At 40.7% G+C, this 25,101-nt stretch overlaps 1 protein-coding gene across 4 annotated transcripts; it reads right to left on the bottom strand.

Moving 5' to 3' along the window:
* Positions 1-67: 67 nt before the first annotated feature.
* LOC119651418 (transcription initiation factor TFIID subunit 11-like) lies at positions 68-25,004 on the bottom strand. 4 transcript variants are annotated; one of them, XM_038055038.1, is made up of 3 exons: positions 24,495-25,004; positions 1,185-1,378; positions 68-1,098 (listed from the first exon to the last, which is right to left on the bottom strand). In XM_038055038.1, the coding sequence occupies exons 2-3, from the start codon at positions 1,348-1,350 to the stop codon at positions 104-106; spliced, it is 1,161 nt and encodes a 386-aa protein (XP_037910966.1). In that variant the 5' UTR covers positions 1,351-1,378; positions 24,495-25,004; the 3' UTR covers positions 68-103. The 4 variants fall into 4 exon arrangements, with proteins under 4 accessions (XP_037910966.1, XP_037910944.1, XP_037910950.1 ...); XM_038055016.1 differs by having other exon boundaries at positions 24,532-25,003; XM_038055022.1 differs by lacking the exon at positions 24,495-25,004 and adding an exon at positions 16,880-17,115.
* Positions 25,005-25,101: the final 97 nt, after the last annotated feature.

The raw sequence follows: 25,101 nt of genomic DNA, 5'->3' as shown, positions 1-25,101 counted from the left end.
GGAGTTTCATCCTTCAATATTTCTTCCTCTTGTGGTTTAGCAGGGTTTACTGTTCGATCGGAACTATTTTCGTCAACGCAAGGGCTACCGAGAGATATAAGATCTACTTCAATGACTCTCCCTTTGTTTTGTCCTTCTCAGTAGCCTCATCACCAATGGCATCATTTATCTCTGATAGCAATGGGTCCAAATCCTTATGTTCGTTTGAGCTAATATTACTTGGAATTTTATCGTTGCCCATTGAATCACCTATCGGATTTGAAGTTGCAGAGAGAAGCTCTAGTTGATCGTCAGAATCTTCAATAGTTTGTTGATTTTTAGATTCTTCAATAATTCGCTGATCATTGGATTCTTTAATTCGATCCTCTTCCAAATTATTATCTCCTTTTCCCATTTCGTTGTTAGAGTGCAAAGCGTCTTCAAGTGCCGTTTTTCCACTTTCTACCTTTACTTCACTCGTCTTTTCATTGTTATCCTCATCTTCATCGTCATCTAATTCTATTGTCTCATCCACATCCATTTTTGACACAGGTTCTTCTTCAATCTTCTCTGAACACGTATTATCCGTTTCAGAATTATCTACAGCTTTCTCGTCGTTATTTCTGGAAACCTCCTTATCTTCTAAACGGTTGCTTTCAGGTACGGTTTGTGGTTCGGACGAAATATCTGGTTCACTTTCTTTCGTAACACTCGCTTCAACAGTACTTTTTTCAATAGGTGTGGCAACTTCTGCAACGAGAGGTTGGTCGCTTACAGAACTGATTTGAAATACATCATCTTTTTGTTCGTTTGTGCACTCTGCTCCATTGTTACCGTTATCTGAATTGGACACCCCTTCTTTGTTGACATTGTTGCTATTACTGGATACCGCTGGCTCATTGCTGTGCCCATTGCTTTTATTCTCATCTATTTGTTTGAACAGTTCATCTGCAAAAATGTCAATGTCATTGGATTCTTTATTTTCGGGCCCCAATGACTGTGCGTTAAGCTCTCTGTCCAGCAAAGCGGTACTGTCAAGTTCTGCCTCTCCATTCACTTTTTCTAGTGTGTTCATTAAATCTACTTCGCTTAAAAATTGTGGCGGTGACTTTGTTTTTACTATAATGAAAATTGATTTCGGGACCGTTGGTCATTTTTAAGTGGAAGGAAAAAGAGGAAAATTAAAAGAATCTTGGGACACTCACCGATGGCAGTTGATATATCTCCATCTTCATTTTCGCTGTCGGATAATTGAAGTATATCATTTGACCCTAGCTCACTATCCGACTGACGTTTCAGACCATTGATAGGATCTTTTTTGAGATCATTTAGCTCTACGCCGTTTGGCGGTGATTGCTTTATTTCCATCATCTTTATTCAATTTAATAGTTTAAGCATTCTGTAAAGAAAAAAGTACAAGTTAAATGGCTTTCTACAAGATCGTTTAATACAAAGGAAGGATTGTTTTTTCCAAAATAACAAATTAGAAATCCTCATTCTTGTATGATGTTTAGAGAACAAAAACAGTAGAAATTCGAGGATGTTATTAAGTTAGAAATAAAACAATGAAAGGCGTTTCCTTTGCAAGGTGGTGCTTTGCAATTACCGACATTTCGAGAGTGCCTTAGTTCCTTAGAGCAAATCGTCTCGATAGACGCATCTTAAGTACATTTTATCCATATTTGCGGAAAGAGTGTCATGTTGTGGTCTGTGCATATCTAAATCAAGTTTGCGCTTAAAACCCCATCTGCAAAACAATTTCAACAGAGATACAAAGGAAACGGATAGATAACATGGAAACTTGTTCGTCAAGAAAAAATGAACGTGGAATGGAAAGCGGGCAACTGTGTAAGTCTCGAGTTACACAACAGCTAGCCGATATCCACGCATATAATCCCGATGTAACTATGCTGCAGGGAATGCGATGGATAAGGACTGGCATATTGGACAAGAGGGACTTCAACATCTGTTACAGTTGCTATCCGAAACACTACGAGCTTAGAACAAGTTTCTAGTCAGCACAGTGTCTAGATGGCTCAGTGGGCGCTGGGTCGTCGTAGCGAAAGGTCATGGTTTAAATCTCACTGATGGTAGAGGGATTTGTTTCATGACTGGATGTCGGAAAGAGTGTGAAAGATTATCTGAATCAAATCAGGGCAATAATCTCAGGCGAGCGTAGTACTGACCACATTGCCCCCTTCACTCACAACATTTTTTCAACTGGTGGGAAGCACGACTAAAATTCTGTTAAACCGATTGAGCTGAAATTTTTACATAACATTCTACACATCAGTAGTTCTATAATAAAACAAGCAGCGTTCCCTCTCTGTCAGGAAAATTCAACGGACTGCGACAGGTAGACTTACTAATCTATACCATCTTCAGTTTTGCATTGGAAAAAGTGATCCCAGATTTACGATTAAGCATGAGCGGAACCATCCTCATTACGTCCATTCAATTGTTGGCCTAGATTGATGATACAACGTGCCTTAAAGGAAGCTTTCGTCCAAACAAGATTTGGGACTGTACCTCAGCGAAAACAAGACCAAATTTATAATGCCGACTTTTGGCTAGGAACAGAGCTTACTTTAGTCTATTAAAGTCATTCGGCTCAAAATGTCTCATTATCGTGTCAATACATTCATCATACAAGTTTTACTAATCCTCATGTATTCTTCAGAAATAAAGGAAAGAAACGAAACTATGAACCCTTAGTCGTAGTCCAGTGGAGGAACCTCCCGAGAATATTTGTCACGACTACTTGAAGATGGACGACTTCGACGCTGGAATAACGACGAAATCTTTGAGTGGTATTGTGGTATTGTATACTAGAGTCAAACATGAGGGGAGAGCTATTCCAAAAGCAGAAGCATCTAAGTGCACCTTTACCACCAAATTGAATGGAACTGGTAATGAGTTTGGAATCAATTTTCACAAGACATGTTCCATGGCTGAATCCGATCCAACGTTGATTAAGCGTTTCATTACTGGCGATGGCTTTATTCAGGCGAGTTAATGGTGTTTTCTCTGGACCAGAAAAAAAACACAAGTTTCAGTCGAAAAAAAGGCGGCGCTCACGTTTTGCATCCATTACAGCGATGTTGTGTATCATACATCCAAAAGAGGGGTGTACATTTTTTTCACCAAATATAGTCATGTATCATCATATCAAATGAAAGGTCTCGGTTAGTACTTTCTAAAGCTGGTCTTAGTTTTGATATTTGTTAGAAAGACGGTGAGTTTGGGGAGTCGAAAGTCACGATTTATTTAACGGGACTATTCTCAGAAAGTGCACAACCGAAAAATCTGAAAAAAAAAACAAGAGCCTACCACTATATGGTGGCTAGGCTCCGAAATACCTTCCCTACCTATATTCCTTCAAATAAAGTTAATAATAGTATATTATAATAATTTTCAGTCATTAGCTGCAGAAAACCCCCTTAAGTTCATCCCAGCACCACGAAATTTTGCAGCAATGTAGGCTATAATATTGTGGCGCGGCAGGATTCGCAGCATTCGAAATTTATTTCGAATGTTGCGAATGCGAACAAATAGATGGCGCGGAACTATCCACTTTGCAGAGCTCGCCACGGGAGTGGAGGACTGGCGAGAAAAGTGCGCCATGAGTTAGGGGCAGAAAAGAAACACATGAAGGAGATGATTATTCTCTTCTGCCTCTAACGAGCAAATAGTCACTTCACTTTTTCTTCATTCTTTAAATAAATTAATTAATAAAGTCTAATTGTTAAATCAATCGAGTATTGATTGTAAAAACATAGTCTATGTTCCGATGTACCTAAAAATTGTGGTTTGCAAAGAATTGGACTATTAAAGTTAAAATATAAAGCTACTAAATTTGGTGGAAACCGCAGTATTACTAACAATTTTATAATAGGTCAATGTTGTCACTTCTTTGGAAATTCAAGATTTTGAATGTCAATATCACCCGAAAGTGAATATTCTCACATAATATATGCGGTTTCTCGACTTGTTAAGTGATATAATCACGTTCTTCCTCAAGTTGACATATTTTTAATTGTTTTGGATTATTGGTTCTAAGCTGTTTCATAGGGAGAGAATCCAGGTCCCGCATGAAAATCATGCGAGTCTTTTCCGAAATTGCAAAATCGACCTAATTTTTCTAAAGACTTCATTCCCGGTCTTACCTAAAAGGTTCTGGCTCGGAGAGAATCTCCTAAGTGATCCTAAACCAAACAGAAGCGTTTGAATTTGGGCCCTACTATCTACCCCTTCATGTTAATGTATTCTACGTTGCTCATTTTTTCGTACATAGTAATATTTAGTCCTGTTTCCTGGTCTCTCTTTAGTGAAGTATAGAACATCCACCTAGTCTCTGATGAGATTAAGCTAATAGTTTCATTCATCAACTTAATACTGCGCAATTGATAAGCTCACAGCAGGGAGACAAACAAAGACATCCATGTGATTCGAACCCAGAGCAACAAGATGAAGAGGCTCTACCTCTTCAACCATCGCAGTGCCATATATACAGTATTTGATGTTCCATTTTGACGATAAGAAAGTGCACGACCAGTTGCTTTGGAAAGTTCCTGACGATGCTGCGACACTGACTCAATCACTGAATCAGTTAATAGATTTCTCGATCGGGTCACAACGCTGCTCCTGTAGTTAGATGCTTGTAGATGGTGGAGATTTCCGATCTTTTTCGTTTTCATAATTAGCGTCAGATTTTCTTCTCGTACTTTGTAGCAAAGGCCAAAGTTTTAGAGCTTCTTAGGTGTAATACAATACTATCTTGAGTTTCTCTCTGTATATAAGCATATCTCCGGGAAAAATTTACAGGAAAACTTAAATCAGGTTTTCTGCATCCGACAACTTTTTGGTAGGGATTGGAATCCAGAATATATGCCCATGCCGAAGCAAATGAACATACTTTTAAGGGATAGTTTTTTTCTTTGCTTGGCGTGAAATGTTGACTTTAGGAACAATTTTAGTTTTCCCAGGTGTTTTATCTGAAATCTGATTTAAGAAAGTTTTAAAGACTACTTATCTTCTCCAACTATTGATATACAATGCGTCCTTCCTTTCAAATCTCTGTGAAATGTAAATCTCTTTCGATTAAGAAGAGAAAGCTGGGCGTGGCCAATCTGAGAACCAACCGGAACACAATCCAGCTCTCTCTTTTATACACATCCTCTTAACGTTAGTTTCACCCCGTAATTTTCAATGTCTCCACTTTAGTCTTTCCTGATTCTTAAGACTCTTGTGCCGTGGTCCAGTAAGGATTTACATTTCTTCGTACACTGCCCTTATCTATCCTTCTTTATCATTTCGCCAGAGGAGTTCATCGAAGATATAAGTGACGTTATTGACAAAGGTTCGCATTTATAAAACGGCATAATTCTCCAACCAATAGGATCAATAGCTCAAATTTTATTTTGCACGACAGGCACGACAGTACCAATTTGGAAAAAGAAATGCAGTTCAGCAAAATATTCTGCTTACCCTCCTATTTGGTTGTTATCCGATATCATTTTTGAATGCATTCTTGACAACCCCTTTCGCGGGGTATTTCAAATGGCACGCCGGAATTGTGGGAAACTGCGGAAATAATGATGCAATACACTCCTAGACCGGTTCCTAAAGGAGAGTGACCGTGCGAAGCAGAAGTCTCTCTACAACACATTTCTGGATCTACAGAAGGTATTTGACCGTGTGCCACACAAACTCATCTGGTATGAATTGCTTCAACAGCTAGTACGACCGCTCCCCACTCCTCTTTGTTCTTGCCACGAACACTGTCACAGGAGACATCCAACGACTAACACACTGCTCTTTGCAGATGATGTTTCTAAGTGTCTCACAACAAAGCTGACCTCGAGCAACTTGTCCAAAAGTGGAATGATCGGTGTTCAACTAAGTTTGAATGAAACAGAATTTTTGATGACCGTCCTTAATGAAGCGGGCATTGTTACTATCAGTGGTAGCGACCTGTCGACAATCGACCAATTTAAGTATGTTTGCTATTAGCCAAGGTGATGGATGCAATCGTGTTCCACTAGTTGCATGCTTTGTAATTCACGCATCAAGGAATGCCTTAAATCTAAAGTCTGCCGCAATGTCATTCGCCCTGCCGCCATTTATGGTTCTTAGTGCTGCCCGACTATCAAAGATAATGAATTGCGCCTCGCGATAATGGAACAAATATTTGGAGAAAATGCAAGAGAGGCTTCTTCGATGGTATGGACACTTAATTCACTTTAACGAGAATTCACCTACTAAGATTGGCGTCTTGCGAATCAAGCCACTGAACGCACCATTTAATGCGCTGGCCCGCTTCGCATTAAATGGTGACGATTTCGTGGGAAGAAAGAAGAAATGATCTCACTTACGCGATTACCAACCATTACGAATGTGGAAGGATCGCAGAACCAAGTTAAAGACACGATCCACAAAGCGGACTGTACAACACTCAGGGTCACCAAGCCAGGTAAGCGGTTCATCAACCGAGATACTTGGCTTTGGAATGATGATGTTGAAGAAAGGTCCGTGAAAAGGAACGCCTCTACCACAAGTTTCTCGACGATAAAACGATGGTCAATTGGCAAAATTACAAGAATGTGTCGAACACTTCTGTTGCGACGGATAGATGTTGAAAATATTTCGAGGCGATTTCAACGGAAGAATTTATTCATCCTCGCCCTCTCACCACTCCTCTTTGTTCTTGTTATGGGCACTGTCACACGGGACATCCAGCGCCCTACACACTGCTTTTTGCAGATGATGATTTCTTGGCGTCTCATAGAAAAAATGATTTCGAACAAATTGTCCAAAGATGGAATGATCGTCTTGCAACGCGATCTCAGATTGAATCTGAATAGGTACTATCACTGTCAGTGGCAATGGCCTGCCCAGAACTGAGCGATTTAAATATCTCGGGTGAATACTATTAGCCAATAGGGAACTGCGCTACGAAATTGCTTCACGTATTAGAGAACGTGGATGAAGTGGCGTTCCACAACTAACTTTGTGATCGACATATCAACGAACGTCTCAAATCTAAAATTTACTGCATTGTCGTCCGACCTGGCACCCTCGATGGTTCTGAGTATTGGCCAACTATAAAAGACAGTGAACGGACTCTTGCAGTTATGAAGACGAAAATGTTCCGCTGGACTAGTAGCGTCGCACGCCTTGATCACATCCGAAACGAGGATCTCCGCGATCAATATGGGGTTGCATCAATCGTGGAAAAATTGCGCGAGGGGCGTCTTCAATGGTATGATCATGTAATTTGCACTAACGAGTATTCACTCGCCAAGATTGGTATTAACATCGAAGTTGATGTTAAGCGACCAATACACCGGCCGAAACAATGGTGGCGTGATACGCTAGATGGTGATTTGAAGGCCTGATCTGGATGTAGCCATGATCAGGCTTTTGATAGAACAAAATGGTGCGACCGGTCACGACAGGCCGACCCCGTTTGTCAACAAGACAAAGGCTAAAGAAAAAGAAGATCGAAGCAAAAGATCGACCGAAACAACAACGTCCTGATACGGTAGGTGGCTCTACCTTGATCAAGCCTATGCCTGAGAGAAATGGCGCTATTAATCTAGACGCGGCGCGTATTGAACGGAAATTGCTTGATATACAGCAGTGAAATCAACCTTCCACTCTAGTCCGACCAATGTATCGCCATCAGCTGTATGACCCAGAAAATTTTATATCGATTTTTCGAGGTGGCTTAATGGGAACTGATACATATTAGCAGAAATTACTGACGGTGGCGCGTATTATGCACTATATCCCTGCTTGAAGCCACATAAGTCATAAAGTGGGTATTTTGAAGGGATGAGACGCTATAAAAATCGAAACAGAATCTAATTATGAATATATAGCATTATTATTGTTACGACCCCGTACTAGATTAAACAGAAGATGTTGAGTAAATATTTCTGCACAAAGCGGATCTTTCTCCCCACAATGCAGATCAGCCATTGATATCGAAGCAGGGAGAATTATCACTCGCCAGTCGAGATTACAATGCCTCCAAACTAGATGTGGACACGATGAATTGAAAGTAACTTGTTGTTGCTCGTTCTTACTACCCTTATTTTGAGATGCTGTTGAGCTTATTGACGATATCAGATATGTGCCTAGTAAAGTATGTTACTTACTTTTAAGGGTGCAGTTAATTGTGCATTAAATATCGATTGGGAAAGTGGATGTTTCAAGGTTATTTCAAGTAGATGGGCGTCCGCGGTTGAAGTAACATTTTCCATTATACCAACTTCTAGTCCGTAACCAAATTGGTGAAAGTATTGCATTTGCTTTAAACTGAAGAAGCAAAAGATGTAAAGATGTATATAACACATACAAAAAATAGAAACGGAACGAGGTTTTGGGGAAGAGAATGCACCCAGAACGTTCTAAGATATCATTAGGGAATTAGGGAATAGCTGAACCATTCACAGCTTGCTAAGCTCAGATTTAGAGCTTTACTGAGGGATTTCCCACTGAATTTTAAGAAAGAAGTAGAATATAATTCGGTATGGAAAAGTGGCTTTTTCCGCTTGGAACAGAAGTCTAATGAGGTACAGTTAGACATTGAAAAAATGTTCACCAGGCAAAGCTATTAGAGCATGAGGCACTTTGACCCCGACCTTGTAGGTTTTTTGGTGATTTTTCCCTGTCAAAGCTAGAAAAGTCTTGGATCCATGCCAATGTGATTATTTCCCGTACATTTGAACTACCATGAATCATCGATTAATTTTCTAGGGAAATTCTACAAAGGGCATTTGAAATATGTTGTGCACATGAAGTTTATCCAGGAATAAGATTCCAAATATAACGGCGATGCCGAATATTTAGCGCTATGAAGCGTACATTATAAGATTTCGAGTTCATGACTGAGACGCTACGCAAAGATACACTCAGCGAATTGGAGGTGATCAGCCATCGTCGTGTGCCTGTGCAGCGCTAGATGCTACGAATCAGCTAATCTAATCGTAAAACCATATTACCCGTATATCAATGGCCTCGCTGTTGAACGAGAGCGTGCGTAGTGGAAATATGGAAGCGAAAAGCATTCGAAACACCGACAGCAGGGTCAAGTTGGGAGAATTCTTTCGGAAATCAATTCAAAAATCGATCCTATTGAGCGACATCGGGACTGCTTTGAACGAGTGAAGGGTGGAGCGGATCTACCAAGGACTCGGGAGTAAATGAAAGATGTAAAGTACTTCCTCCTATTTTCAGGGCATTGTGTAGCCTAGAAGTGCTAAGCAATTAAGCACTTCTATTCCCGACATCACATACCAATGGGAGACGGAAAACCAGTTCGGAGTAAACCCATTTTGGAACCTTTACTGCCTTGGAAAAGAATCTCAGCTCATGCATTGCTTCACGACGTAGTCGTGCCGGAGTCAAAATGTAACGTGGCCGAACGATACGTGATACGACTCGGGTGGAAGTCGTGCATGCTTCGGTGCGTAGGCATGATATCGCAGCCCAAATGAAAGAAATCGATTTTTTTCAAAATTGAGAGGTTTTCTCAGGTTGCAAAGAAATGAAATACATTCCCATGTTTTTTTGGAAGGATAGACAGTTATAATGCATACAGTGTGTGCAAAAATGCATTGACAGATATAAGTCAATATTGACTGAGGGCATTGACCTGACTTTAATGATTTTTCAAAGTGGTGAGAGGGAGGGAGGTGGGAAAGAAGGTCTGTAGAAAATACTTCGCTAATTATAATTAAGATAATGTTGATTTCGTACAATTACCTTTCTTGGTGATACTTCGTCTGTTGAAGCAGGTTGAATATATTACTTCTCTTTTAGTTCTCTGTTTGCACTCACAACTTGTAGCACGACATGCACAACCCAAACTGTGTGGCACAGCGCACATTATTGAGGCGTGTGGTATTTATCGTGCGAGAAAATGGGAAAGTGGTTGAAGGAAAGAGACGGCAGAAATGGGAACTTGGAATTTAGGTTATGATATTCAATTCTTGTCCGTTTTGATTGGCTGTTGGTTTGATGACGTTCCAGGATCTCATGAATCATAAGGGAACTTTTGACCAGGATTTTCATATTAAGTCTCAAATCCCAAGAGGTCCAAACAGGTTAAACCCCAGGCTGTGACATATTTTTAATGATTTACAGCTGTCTACACAGTAGATATTCTAAATATCTCAATTAGATATAATTGCCAATTAGTGTGTTTTGAATAATGGACGATTAGAATTTTGCAGGTGGAAGAAAGTTCAATTCTGAAAATCTTGATTTTTGTGCTATCAGTAAGATGTAGTGAGTATAGCTTACTCATCTGGGGCTTTATTACGTACACCACCATTTTGTCATGAGTCGTCATAAGCTTCGGCAATTGTTTAGGAGATAGTGGTACACAACCAGTTTTATCAGTTCCAGCTGAAGAGCTTTTAATTGTTATTGGATTTGTTATGTGATTGCAAATTTACTGATGACAAAGAATATTTGCTTTCGAAAATAAATAAATAATTTGATGGAATAAATGATAAAAGATGATGCACTGAGGTGATGAAAAATTATTGCTAGCTTTTAATTGAAGTTAGTGTTCTCTCGGATTATTTTCCTTCGATAGCAGATTTGTAGGGAGTCAATTTTGTTTGATTAGTATACTTTCAGATAGCAACTTGTTTTTCAAAAGACCCGTGGGAAGAAGTTGAGATTTATAGATGAGACGCTTTAAATAGTTGAAAGAATGTTATTTCAATATTGATGTACATATGAACATATTCATTTGATTTCGTTTAATAAGGGCTGTAGTGTGAGGCGGACCGTCTTGATTAGAGATGAAAATTTACATTAATTGAATATTAAGAGATTATCCAAGAAATAACGTCAGCCTTTACATATATTTTTAATTATTAATAATTTCATTGTCCCATGTTTTTTTTATCACATTTTTATTATATCTTTTTATTTACCTGACAAATAGAAATTGAGGAATTAATAAGTTTTTGATAAAATTACTTAGATGGTTTGATAATTACCACCAATAATATTATATTATTATTATAATGTCCTTTGTCTTTATTGATTTTAAAGACAACAGTAAGGTTTTTGTAATTGAAAACTAAGAGAAGGCTCCAGAAAATAATGCCATCGAATGAAAGATTTTCTTATTAAAATGTTTTTATTTTTTTATTTAATTTTTAAAACATTACAGTCGCAACTCTCTCCTGTATAAAGGAAGATTCGTTTGAGCGTTTATAATCGAAGTAGCATGGAATTCTATTTATTAAGAGGTTTTTCCGAATATTTTCCACTGCACTAGTTTTAATAGGCTTGTAGAACCCTAGAGCTAGATTTCGTGACAAGCAAATGTACTTAGGAAGTGGGAAATCGCTTCCAGAATACGTGTACCGACATAATAAATTCATTGTAGTAGGAGAGCTATCAATTTTTTTATTAAGAGAGTTGTGAGGTATCGAACGATACATTACTGGGTGATATTTTCTGGTGTGTTGTTTGGCGAAGTGAAATCACATGGCCACATTACATAACGAACAATATAATTATCACTTGTAATGTAGACTGCGATTAGTGATGCAAATATGATATTATACATTAACGGGACTTTCTACTTAAGTTTTGATTTTTTGGCACAACAAAATTTTTTTTTACTTAATTTGAGGAAATCTAATTTAAAACATGCTTTTAATGATTTTAGAACGAAAAACAAAATTTTAAAAATAGTCATATAGGTATATAAAGAAGTAGTATGAGACGGCATTTTGGGTGTTTTACGTTCTTCGACGCCCTTCTTTTCTTTGTTTGTGGTTCACTTTTTTAAACATACATATAAGCTATTTTAATAGTGGGGAAGCTTGTATATACGAGAAAGTGCCATTAGAAAATGTATATAATAAGCTACATCGGATATGTATACCACGTGAACGCTGTTAGCTTTTGTAAAATTTTTAAAGTGAAAATTTCGATATAAATGAAAGAAGTAGTAAAAATAAAACCCAATTAGTTAGAAGTAAACAAGTCACAATACTAGAAGCTGGACGTTTTTCCATACGTACAAGTCCTTGATATATTCAACTCCAGTGTGTGCATAAATGCAACTCCACCGTTCATATTAGTTTACTTTATATGGCGGTGACGTCACACACGTTTTAGATTGCAATAAATTCACGTGAAATACAAAGTTTCGCCTTTATAATTTCATACTTCTACGATAAAATTAAGTGGGGTTTTCGGGTAAATATCTAAAGCATGGCGCTATGCTATTAGTAATTTTATTTGAGCAGATATTGGATTGGGATGTATTTTGAGGCCTAGATATTGTATAGGTGCACCATTCTGATGTTCCTTTTCAGATTTTTCGATTGGAAAGTTTCTGAGAGCGAGATTTGTTGCATTTTTCGGGCATACATTTTAAGCCTTCATTCCCCTATGTTTCACCCAATATCAGAAATAAAAACAATTTCGAAAAGTAGTAATCAAGCTTTCATTTGATACCCCACTTGACCATATTATATGAAAAAAAAATTTACACTTCCTTTCCTATGTATGGGGAGGCCCCGTACATGTAAAGGGATTCGCAGACGTTCTCTCTAATAATAATCGTTGGTGCAATAATCCATATCGGATCAAAGCTTTGAAGTGTGTAACGGTACACTACAGTATTCTGTAGGAGGCAATGGGGTCAGCATTGCGCTCGCCCCAGATTATTACCCTGATTTGACTCAGGTACTCATTTGCAGCTCCTACTGTCATCAGTAAGATTTGAACCGCGACCTTTCGTATGATAGCCTTAAGAGTTTAATAGCTCAAGTAAATTGTGTGTGATAGACGGACAGACATTGAATCGATTCTAATAAGGTTTTGTTTCACAGAAAACCTTAAAAAGAAAATTTTGTGATAATTGGCATACCGAGGAGCATAGTATTGAGTCCACAAGTATTGCTGCGTCAAAGCTGAAAACCCCAATTTCTTCGAAATTTCGATTGATCCAACTTTACATTTCTGTATAACACATTTAGGTTTTTTACTTTGATGAATGATGTTGCAAAATTCGAAAAATCTATATTTTTCCGCATTCTTAAGACAACAATTAGTATATATACAAATTTCATTAAGATATATTTTCTATATAAAAAAAAAAAAAAATTAGGAAAAACAAGTCGGAAACCGAAAGCTCAGCGCTTCAGGTATGAAAGATTTTGTTGACCTTTTCAGATTTTTCGGTTGGGTATTTTTTTAGAACGGGGCCTCAAAGTAATTTACATCTTTCGGACACCCGCGCTGCTGCTTTACAATATTTGCTTCGGCAGCTACTATAATATTTGGGACCTTTTATCCGATGCCCCACATTGTTATATTGGGTTAAACAAATTACAACCGCCTTTTACGTATATGACGCCCCGATTCTCTACAAACTTATTGATTGAATATTATAGGTTTTGAGCACAACACCTATGTCGAAAGTCTGAGAATGGCCCCGTTAAATAAATGATCAATTTCGACGCCCTGGACTCACCGCCTTTCCAGTAAATGTCAAAACTAAGACCTACTTCGAAAAGTACTAACTGAGACCTTTCATTTGATACCCCACATGAATATATTTCGTGAAAAAAGAATTTACATTTACATTTTAATAAGGTTTTGTTTTACACAAAATCATATCGTCAACAAATATGATAGTATAATTTGAAAGAGGTTTTCCTATGTGACGCTCGATATTTCAACCTCTTTTTGAATTTTTTTAGCATTAAAAATAAATGTAATGTTTTCAATCTTTTTACATGTTACTGTTACTATACTAATATTCAATTAATAAATTTGATAATCGTTTGTTTGCTTTTTACGGTCAAAGTGGGCCACTATAAAAAAAAACGTGCGTTGCAGGTGGAAAGCACATTTCAATTTGTAGTTATCGGAAACTAAAAATTCAAACGTTTTCGTATCTTTCGAATCACGATTATAATTTTGCCTAACTAAATATTAAAATGGCGGAGTTGTAAAAAAAATCTTCAGAAATTGCAGAACACATAATGAAGGGACAAAGAACTAAATGGTTTCAACATATGAATGCCAACAACGCGGTTACGTGATAAACATAGTTTTACTATCGGAAGTGCAAAGTGACCTCACTGCTTTAGAGGTAATACAATCCCAACACCCTATGATAATTCAAAGTAAGTTTAGGAACTAGATTTGATCTCAATGAAGTTAAAAAATAACTTATAGTCAGCAACGCCAGTTGTCACAATTAAAAACAATATTGTAAGCTTGATTCATTACCATCATTGACGCAAAAATCGGTATCCGGTCTAGGGTTGCCTTAGTACGACATCATGATTTTGCGCCGGGTCTACCAATCCGATATCCTTAAAAACTGCGTGGCTTCATAGTCTACGCCATCGCTCCATTGCAAACAGGATCTGCTGCGTTTACTTTTTCCCTATAAATATTGTCTATATATAAAGGCTTTCCGAATTTGATCATCCTCACCCATATGGACTAAGTAATCCACCCACCGTGGCATCACTCATATATTTCGTCGTTATATATAGGCTACGGAATCGTCCATCCTCAAGTAAAATTCTTTGAAGGATTCTTCTCTCAAACGGGGCTAAGATTTCACAACTTATTTTGATAAGAACCCAAGTCTCTGAGAAATACATGAGGTTATTGTCTTGTGCAGAAAGAGTTGACCCTATGATGAGACGTTTCTAGCGAAACATTTCTGGTAGCTGAAATACGCTCTGTTGGTTACCAGCTGTTATGGATTGTGGTTATGGCTCACAGCTGTTATGGATTTTGACATAAACGACTTCGAGAGGTAAAAATGTAACGAAGGCGACCGAAAAAATTTGTGAAATTTATTGGCCCGAAACTGTAACGATTCGCAGAGGCAGAGGTTGGTTCGATCGATTTCGTTCTGGTGTAGTGGATGTCGAAGATACACCTCGTACTGGTAGGCATTCGCTCGATTGGCTGGGTATAGACTATAAAACCGTTTGGAACCATTTGCAGAAGATTAGATTCCAAAAAAAAGCTGCATGTTTGGGTGTCACACGAATTGACGCAAAAAAATCTCTTGGACCGAATCAACGCCTGCGATGCACTGCTGAAACGGAACGAATTCCACCCATTTTTGAAGCGGATGGTGACTGGTGATGAAAAGTGGATCACGTACGACAACCTCAAGCGAAAAAGATCGTGGTGGAAGCGCGGTGAGCCGGCCCAAACTATCGCCAAGCCCGAATTGACGGCCAGGAAGGTTTTGCTGTGTTTAGTGGGATTGGAAGGGAATTATCCACTATGAGCTGCTCAACTATGGCCAGATCCTCAATTCGGTCCTCTACTGTGAGCAACTCGACCGTTTGAAGCAGGCGGTTGACCAGAAGCGGCCAGAATTGGTCAATAGGAATTGTGTTGTGTTCCACCAGGACAACGCTCGGCCTCACACATTTTTGATGATCCGCCAAAAGCTACGGGAGCTCGGATGGGATGTCCTATCGCACCTACCGTATACTCCGGACCTGGCACCAAGTGATTACCATCTCTTCCGGTCCATGCTAAACGCTCTTGGTGCTACTAAGTTGGCCTCAAAAGAGGCTTGCGAAAATTGGCTGTCTGAGTTTTTTGCAAATAAGGAGGTTGGTTTTATAAGGGGGGATAATGCCTTCTAAATGGCAACAAGTTTGCGAACAAAACAGCGCATATTTGACTTAAATCGGATAATTCCAAGTATGTTAAATAAAGCCTCAAGTTTCGATCACAAGTGCGACATTTATTTTTCCCCAACCCAATATTTTATCAACGAAAAAGTTATTGATTTGCCAATTTCAGAAGATGAGTGCTACAGAGAAATTGCACATGGGAAAACCTTGGCAGAAGTAATGGAATGCAACACCGAAATAAATAAAAGTGATAAGAAAGATGGAAAAGAAGAAAGTATAAATGAAATTTCTTCATATGATGAAGCATTATCCGCACTTCGACAATTATGAAAATATTCACTTTGAATTTATTGCGAAGTCATTTTAAAGAAATCAGCTAAACTGCACTTTGCACGATCAAAGTTCACTGAATTTCTGAAATGACTCAATTTTCGTCTATTATTATATGAATAATTTATACTGTTCATTTGAAGATAAACTCTTAATTTCAATTTGAGAACAGAAGCGTATTTATTCTAGTGCAGTCTCTAGACTCTCCTTTATAAATAAATTTTGTAGAGGGTTCTTGCTCCAAAATTCAATACATTACCATTTCTTTTGGTTTAAATAATATATTTGCATTAGTACCGTGAACATTCTTTTCGAAAGCAAAACTTTCGTATTACATTTCAAAATGAACTACATGGCAAGTTCTCGCTGCTGTACACAAAGCTAAAAGTTGTGCAACCACTGCACCATGTATAAAAATAGAATTCAAATCGCCATAGCGAAATCAACTTGTCTACTTCATCCAAAGCGACTTTTAACGGAATTCACGGGCAAGCATTCTACAAAACAAGCGAACAGCAGGGTCTCGATGTAAAAACGAGTGTGCGACCACGCCAGCGTCGATGCACAGCAACCGCGACTTCGGCTCATCTACGTGGGCACGAACATCACGACCCGACTCAACTCTGCCGTTCATTGGCCGAGCAAGCCAACGTAGCGAGCGACATGGTGGGCGACATAGAAAATGGAGCTCCACAAAGATTTTTTTTCTTGATTGGTGTCACTTCCAATCGAAAAAAATCAAGTTTGCGTGGGAATTAATTCCCAATTGCAAAATTATGAAACTAGAAGGATAGAAAACCTCCAAGCAAGAAATGGCTATTCGGAATATGGTGCACCCTATGCTCCCCTAATTCATCCAAAATTTAACCCTCAAAGATCTACTGGGATTGAAAGTAACTTACCTCCTGTGGATGTGGAAACGGCGTAAACACAACTCGCTATTTTTTAAGCGTTAAAATGTTCACTTTCGGATGAAAAACCTGCACCTCACACGATTCCCGTTATACTGGTGTGCGGCGCCGTGTTCCCATACACAATGCAGAAACGAACAAAGTCCAAGTTTGCTTTCGGAAGATTGTATGTCCGTCTCGTTCGCGCCTCGTTGCTTACACGAAGGGGGCGAGTCCCGAGGAGGGTTGTGACTGGCTGCCTGCGACGGTTAAGGGATCAAGAAATGCGGAAATCCTCATGCGTTCTGCTCCTTTTTAGCAATGATATTCACAAGCTTGGGCATTAGCCAGGCAAAAGGAATGGAATCGTGGATAACGAACATGACACGGAATTCGGCTGACGAGCAGCATGTCCTGTTATGCTGGAAAAATTCAATTCGAAGCTGGGACTATGCAGCTGCAGGCCTGCCTGGGAGAATTAAGCCTGGTTGCAAAGGTAAACCTTTCGGTCTCACCAAAATTCAAACCAGGCCAGAGCAAGACTCGCTGTACCAGTACGCAGCGAACGTAATTAAGATACCCATTGCGATCTGTTGCGGCTCCATTTCCACAGTTCGCTATGCGAAGATTATTGTCCATTAGGAAGCAGATTATCAAATTGAAAACGCTTCTATTACATGAAAATACGCATTATTGAAAACCTGAAACTCAAAACAAGTGCGTCCATCTCCCTCGACTAATCGTAACATTCAAGCAAGAGAAAGGGACAGCCACTTGTGCTTGGGTCTGAACAAATGAAGCGCTACATCTTGAAGGGCATTCGAAATGTCAAATATTGTATTATTTTTGAGGATGCGTTCCTGATTATCGTTCAAACCTTGACCTTACACAGGAAAGTAAATCCCGGAAGTCAAATCAAATCGCATTACTCAAGATACAAAGCAAAAAGTAGCACACCCAAAGCTCCTTCGGGTAGCGAAGCCGCCAAAAGCTCTCTTCGAGCTTTTCTGTAATTCAAGTAAAAAATGTAAATGCTCCCAAACATAATAAACATATTTTTGCAAGGCATCCTGACACCCTTTCTGGACTCCAAATTGATTTTAGAGTAAGAATTCCCATTTGTCAACCCATCATGTTACCCGGAATGGCGAATACAGTAGATCGAAAAAGTACCGATACAATTAGTCATTAGATCTACGTCATGTATTCATTTGAATGGTGCAGTGGTACTCAACCCACAGTTTTCCCGTGCTCTCGAATATACACGACAAATTTTGAATTATCGTCCTTAGTTGATTTCAGATTTGTCAATAAGGAAAAATAGAATAGTGCTTTCAAAGTGCACTGGTATCATGTTGTATGCACAATAATATCTAGGAATTGCTATCGTCAGATTTATGCTAAAAAATTACTACAGTAGTTACTGATGCAGTCATAGAGAGATTTCTCATTTAAATTCAATTCGTTGTTGTTGTTGATTTTTGCTTGTCTCCTGGGGCCCGGCAGGCTAACAGTTCAAACAGGGACCTGACACCACCCATGAAGTGCATCATCACTTGACCCATGTAGCCAGAAACACACTATCGTTCTTGGTCAAAAGGCCAAACACGTATTCATGAAATTCGATTCTTTATTATAAAAGCCGAAACACAAAAACTTTAGTGTCAGAGCCTGCTCGACCAGGTTGGACACGTGTTGCGAGTTTTACAAAAGTTAGTAATTAGCGTTATAAACGTTTAGTCATTATTTGATTTGATAGGTAGGTAGGGTAGGTATCAGTGGCCGCTCCGAGGAGCCCAATTAGCGCTGTGGTGCCACAAACTCCGAAGATCGCGACTGCTGTTATGGGAGCAGGCAAGACAGAGCCTATCCGGCTCGGATCTTCAGAGCCAGCCCGTAGCATTCACGAAGGAAAGCAGTTCTCCCACCCTGCAGCTAGAAATCTCTCTGAGGTCTCCAGTGTCCGTAGCCTGACTCTAGCTAGAGCTGGGCAATCGCAAAGAAAGTGCATGAAGGTTTCCCTCCTTCTCCGCGGCTTCGACATTCGCATGCGAATTGTAGGGTATGCCGAGCCTGGCGGCATGGTCCCCCATGGCCCGCGCGTCTCTGCACTGCCCCGCCAGCCTGGAAGATGTCGTCGCTGAGTACAAGGCTTGGGGGTCGAATCTTGCTCCAACCATCGACAGACTTCCAATATCTCCAGTACTTCCGCATGGAATGCACTAGCGAAACCTGGGAGACTATACGACTTGGATACACTGTGTGTATTCGAGAAAACCCCAGGGCCGGAACAACAGGCCATCTTTGATCCGTCGGTAAAGAATACTGAGTCATAACCTTGCAACACGCCGCCGGTCTTCCACTTTGCTCTGGTTGGAATGTCCACAGCAAAGTTTCTCGTGAAGTTCACCTTGCGTGTGGTACTTCGTCTAGGATGTTGCTGTGGCCGTAGGACTTCGCTGCCCAGCATCTGGACTCACGTAGTCTGACGGCACTGCACGCTTCAACGTATTTAATGTGGAGGTACAAGGGGAGGGGATGCAGGAGTACATTGGGAGCATCTGCCGAGCCCCAGTAGCACCTGTACACGCGGTTCTTTGAATCCTATTGTATTTTTTTCTCAAAGCCTACCACTATACAATAGAGCCGTACGTTAGGATCGGACGTACTACAGCAGTGTACATCCAGAGAAACATCATCGGCTGGATACCCCATTTCTTTGCAAAGGTTTTCTTGCAGGCATAGAAGGCTTCTTAGTCCTCAGCTCTATGTTCAATCTCCAAATTAGCTTTGGATTCAGGATTACACCCAGATACTTTACATTAGAGGAAAGAACAAATCTTTGTTCATTCAGCTGTGGTAGATGGAATTCAGGTATCCTTGTCTAGGTGGTGAATAGCATCAGTTGCGTTTTGGTTGAGTTTATGCTGAGTCCACATCTTGCGGCCCACCGGCACACCTTTCGCAACGATCCTTCCATGATGGCGCTCATCATCATCATCATCAAAGGCGCAACAACCGGTATCCGGTCTAGGCCTGCCTTAATAAGGAACTCCAGGCATCCCGGTTTTGCGCCGAGGTCCAATTCGATATCCCTAAAAGTTGTCTGGCGTCCTGGCCTATGCCATCGCTCCATCTTAGGCATGGTCTGCCTCTTCTTTTTCTACCATAGATATTGCCCTTATAGACTTTCCGGGCGGGAATCCATACGGATTAAGTGACCCGCCCATCGTAACCTATTGAGCCAGATTTTATCGACAGATGATGTCGCTCATAATGGTCAGAAACATCCCTGATACTAATATCACCAAGTCGTCGGCATACGCCACCACCTTTACTCCGCTGCTGTCCAATGTACGTAAAATTTCGTCCATTACTATTAACCAGAGCACCGGTGAGATGGCGCCACCCTGGGGCGTGACTCTGGTCAAGTGGTTGCTTCCCAGATCCGACTGAATTATCCTGGTGCTTAGCATGGATATAATCCAATGTGTGAGATACCCCTCCAATCCAATACCGATCAAGGCTTCCTTGATGGCGTTGGTACTAACGTTGTTAGAAGCCCCCTCTATATCCAAGAAGGCAGCTAGGGTATACTGCGTGTACTGCGGCGACCGCTTAACCGTGCCAATTACCTCGTGAAGGGCGATTTCTGTGGATTTTCCTTTGAGGTAGGCATGCTGGGACTTAGAGAAAGGCATTCCCTCCATAACCGTCCAGAACGCGCTCTAGGGTCTTCAACACGAAAGAGGTCAGACTGATTGGTCGAAAGTCCTTCATGGACTCATGACCGCGCCCGCCAAAAATGGCTATAAACTTCTCTATTTTGGTAGCCCACACACTTGCCATTAAAGAAGCCGAACGATTTGATGATCGGCTGATGAAGCTCACAACTTCTCGATGAAAAGACCTGTCACGTGCCTGCTGACGACTACATCATCATTGCCGGCAACCTTAATAGGTAATAGGTGGCATGGGGGAAAGGGATTGCGGACACTCATGACCTTGTACTTATGAATACATGGTTTATCAAACGATTGTTTCATCTTCTTACATTTTATAGTGGGAACCGTAAAATGCAAATCGACTATATTCTCATAAGACGCTGACATTTTACCACTGTCACTGATTACACACCTGTTCCCTATGAGACTATCTCAGCTCAACATCGGCCGTTGATTGCCGTCCTGCAAATTAAGCCACCGATAAAACAGCGTGCTGAACGCACTGGTCCGCGGCGCATTAAATGGTGGCGATTTCGTGAGAAGAAAAAAGAAATGATCTCACTCACGCGATTACCGACCATTACGAATGTGGAAGAATCGTGGAACCAAATGAAAGACAGGATCCACAAAGCGGTCTCTGCAAATCCTCAGGGTCACCCAGTCGGGTAAGCGGTATATCAACCGAGATACTTCGCTTTGGAATGACGATATTAAAATGAAGGTCCGTGAAAAGAAACGCTTCTGCCACAAATTTCTCGACGATAAAATGCTGGCCAATTGACAAATTTATTAGAATGTCAACCGGGAAGCAAAAAAAGCAATCGCTGTCATCCGAGCGAACCATTACAAAAATCTTTACGATAAACTGGACGCTTGGGATGGCGGGAGAGATCTATATCGATTTGCCAAAAGCCGTAACTTTTGTTGCGTTAATGATAAGAACGGTACTTTGCTTACCAACCGTCGACCCGCAACGGATAGATGGCGAGAATACTTCAAGCAGAATTCAACTGAAGAATTTGCTCATCCTCCACTACCAAAATCATTGCCGACATTTGGAGCAGTTCCCCCTGTCAGTGCAACACGCAACTGGTGCTCCGAGGTGGCGGGGAGGAAGGCGAGGCGGCAACCTTGTCAACTGAACCAAAACCAAGTGGCCGAGGAGAACCTCCACGTGGTGGCACCGGGAAACGCTGTGTCGCATTGGCTTGCCGGCCGTGATGCAGTAGGCGAATGCTCCAAGGCTTAATTAGGGCGATCAGACCCGAGTCTGCACGGGGACTCATCTGAAGTGGCTTCGGCCACGAAACCTTACCAGGGGTATACTGATACCATGGGAACCGGGGTAGCCCCTGGACTCATATACTTCGGGAGAATTCCTGTCGTATATGAGTACAGCTCGGTTGTTTGCGGTTGGCCCCCTAGTGGGAGCTTCATAGGGGTTGTTGGTGATGCTCAAGCGAGAAGAGACCTTCGGGCCTCGGCGTGGTGTTGCGTTTCAACACGGGTGCCGTACTCCTTAGTTCAGTAGAGATTTAGGTAGGTCTTGCATCCACCAGTATGAATGCTAAGCCATGTACTTGCATAGACTGGTACCGCTGTTGCTTGTCACAGCGGGGCTCTGATTGTGGTCCCAAAATCAATCCGTGTCTTAAGAAGACCGTAGGATTAAGTCTCCACGACAGGTACCTACGTTAAAACCCCAAGGACTTAACTGTCAGCGCAACTGAAGTTGAGGCAATAAAACGAATGAAATCGGGGAAAGCCACAGGACCTGAAGACATCGCATCTGAGCTCTGGAAAGAGAAGAGCTGGGACCCAATACTGTAGCTCAGTGAATTCTTTAACCGGGTTGTTTAGGAAGGAAGAACACCATCTGACTGGCAAGAAAGTACCACTGTTCCAATATGGAAAAAGAAAGGTAGTCCAGCAGAATGTTCAAATTACGACCGATCCGGTTACTTTCCCATACCATGAAGATTTTTGAACGCATTCTTGACAACCGTATTCGCGAAATCGTTGAAGTAACCGTGAATCAAGTCGGATTTGTCATTAACTGCGGAACTACTGACGCAATACACGCTGCGCGGTTACTCATGAAGAAACACCGTGAGAAGCATCGCCCTGTTTACATTGCATTTCTGGACCTAGAGAATGCGTTTGACCATCTGCTATACGAACTTATGGAACGACAAGACTTAATCACAGAAGAAGTCGTGCCCTGGGTTTAATTGATCTACCACGACCCGAAAAGTAAAGTTCGAAGTATGGCGGGTGTATCAAAACCGCTTCGTGTCTCTCTTGGTGTTCATCGAGGAAGCGGCCTCCCACCACCCCTCTTTGTTCTTGTTATGGACACGGTCACACGGGACATCCAACGTCCAGTGCCCTATACACTGCTTTATGCAGATAATGTTTCCCTAGCAATAGCAAAAATGATCTCGAGCAACTTGTCCAAAAATGGAATGAACGACTCATGCAACACGATCTTAGATTGAATCTGAATAAAACTGAATTTTTGACGACCGATCCACAAGAAACAAACATAATTACTGTCAGCGGCAGTGATCTGCCCAGAACTGAGCGATTTAAATATCTCGTGTCAACGCTATCAGCCAATGGAGAACTGCGCTATGAAATTGCTTCACGCATTAACGCAACCTGGAAGAAGTGGCGTTCCACAACTGGTGTTCTTTGTGATCGATGTATCAACGAACATCTCAAATCTAAAATTTAACGCAATGTCATTCGTTTTGTCCCCTCTATGGCTCTGAGTGTTGGCGACTGTAAAATACAATGAACGGCGTCTTGCGATAATGGAGACGAAGATGTTGCGTTGGACTAGTGGCGTGGCACGACTTGACCACATCCGAAATGAGGATATCCGCGATCGTTATGGAGTTGCGCCGATCATGGAAAATTGCGAGAGAGGCGTCTTCGACGGTATTGTCATGCAATTCGCGCTAACGAGAATTCACTTGCCAAGATTAGTCTGACCATCGTAGTCAATAGTAAACGGCCAAAAGGCCAGAAACAACGGTGGCTTGATACGCTGGATGGGGATTTAGCCTCGAGATTGCATCCAGATCAGGCATTTGATAGAGTCAAATGGCGAAACCGATCACGACAAGCCGACCCCGCTTCTGAACGGGATAAAGGCTGAAGAAAAAGAAGTTGCAAAAGGCAATGTTAACACAAAAAAGTAATTTGAATTGGGGCTGATTCGTATCAATATTCTTTCTTTGAACCAAGCATATGGGGAAGGCCTCTCTGATGGTGAAGAACAGATTGGTATAAGTATTGTTTGGAGATCTGGTCAAATGCTTGCAGAAATAACTAGAAGTCGGAGGAAGGTCATTATCTTCTAGAGGGTTAAAATTCTGAAATTGGCTACGACGTGCAGTGGAACCCAGCCCTCTCAGCAAGGTTCAGACTCAGAACAATTGACGAGAAAAGTGGCGAAGCCATGTAAAAGCTGAAACTTACAAACATTAACTATTGTTAAAAGAATAATTCAAGTGCAGTCTTATCAAAAATTCTCCGGATTATGTGAACCAACCTTTTGGCAAAACCTACTAATCCCTTGATTAATTTGTATATGTAGAACGCATTTAATAAAGGCGGAAAGCATTCGTATTCACAGGGCGATCATATCGAAAAATAAAGCTTAGAGCGGCACTTTCCGGGAAGCGTCACTGCAAAAAATCACGGGTACCCAACTGCCTTTTTGGGGAAGTGCTGTAGGTGGTGATTTGAAGTTATCTCAAAAGGAAGACTCTTTGTCAAAACACAATTGCAAATCAAATGGGTCAGTACCCATAGAGTTCATTCACAACAGTTACAAATTTTCGTTTTCTAAAACGTAGCTTCTATCTTAATCCATTACTAAATAAAACTGCTACCTTAAAGATATTCTTTGAAATTTATTTACAAACTCACAAAACAGCCGCCGCTCGTCTGAAAGAAACTTCAACACGCGTACACAGAGCCAACAGCAATAGAACTGTCAAGCTGGGATGGATTCGACAGTTTTTCACTCAATTTCAATAAACCCGATTCTCAAGCAACACGAAAATCAGAGACAGGAATCTATTGCATTCAAATATGAACTTTATCGAGTTTGCCGGTCACTGTACACATAGAAAATATGATAAAAATTCACACCGTTTGCGATCGAATTTCGAAAGGTCCAATCCACCGACCAAGAGCTTGGCACCACACACACAAACAACATAAAGTCAGTGTGACGAGCGTTGCACACAGCGACCAACCCCCAATTTCAATCAATATTCATTGGAGGACCACGAGAGGTAGATGTCGCTGTAGAAATGCTTACAGCGGATCAACAGCAAACGATTCGAAAGGAGCCAACATAAATTTCAACCGAATTGATTAGCTTTTTATTGCCATAACTGAAAATGTACAACTTTACATTATTATAAACACGATTCGAATTTTTTGATTGTATTATTGCTTTGAAAAAGAACCAATCCAAAATCCTTAACACAT

This window comes from Hermetia illucens, chromosome 1 (genome assembly GCF_905115235.1).
Source record: "Hermetia illucens chromosome 1, iHerIll2.2.curated.20191125, whole genome shotgun sequence".
NCBI lineage: Eukaryota > Metazoa > Arthropoda > Insecta > Diptera > Stratiomyidae > Hermetia > Hermetia illucens.
This window is presented reverse-complemented; position numbering and strand designations above follow the sequence as displayed.

Excerpts from the sequence above, each read along its gene's own strand:
- LOC119651418 (XM_038055038.1), bottom strand. The coding sequence starts at position 1,350 with ATGATGGAAATAAAGCAATCACCGCCAAACGGCGTAGAGCTAAATGAT. Across the intron at positions 1,099-1,184 it reads AGATATATCAACTGCCATCG|TAAAAACAAAGTCACCGCCA; the intron begins GTGAGTGTCCCA and ends TTTTCATTATAG.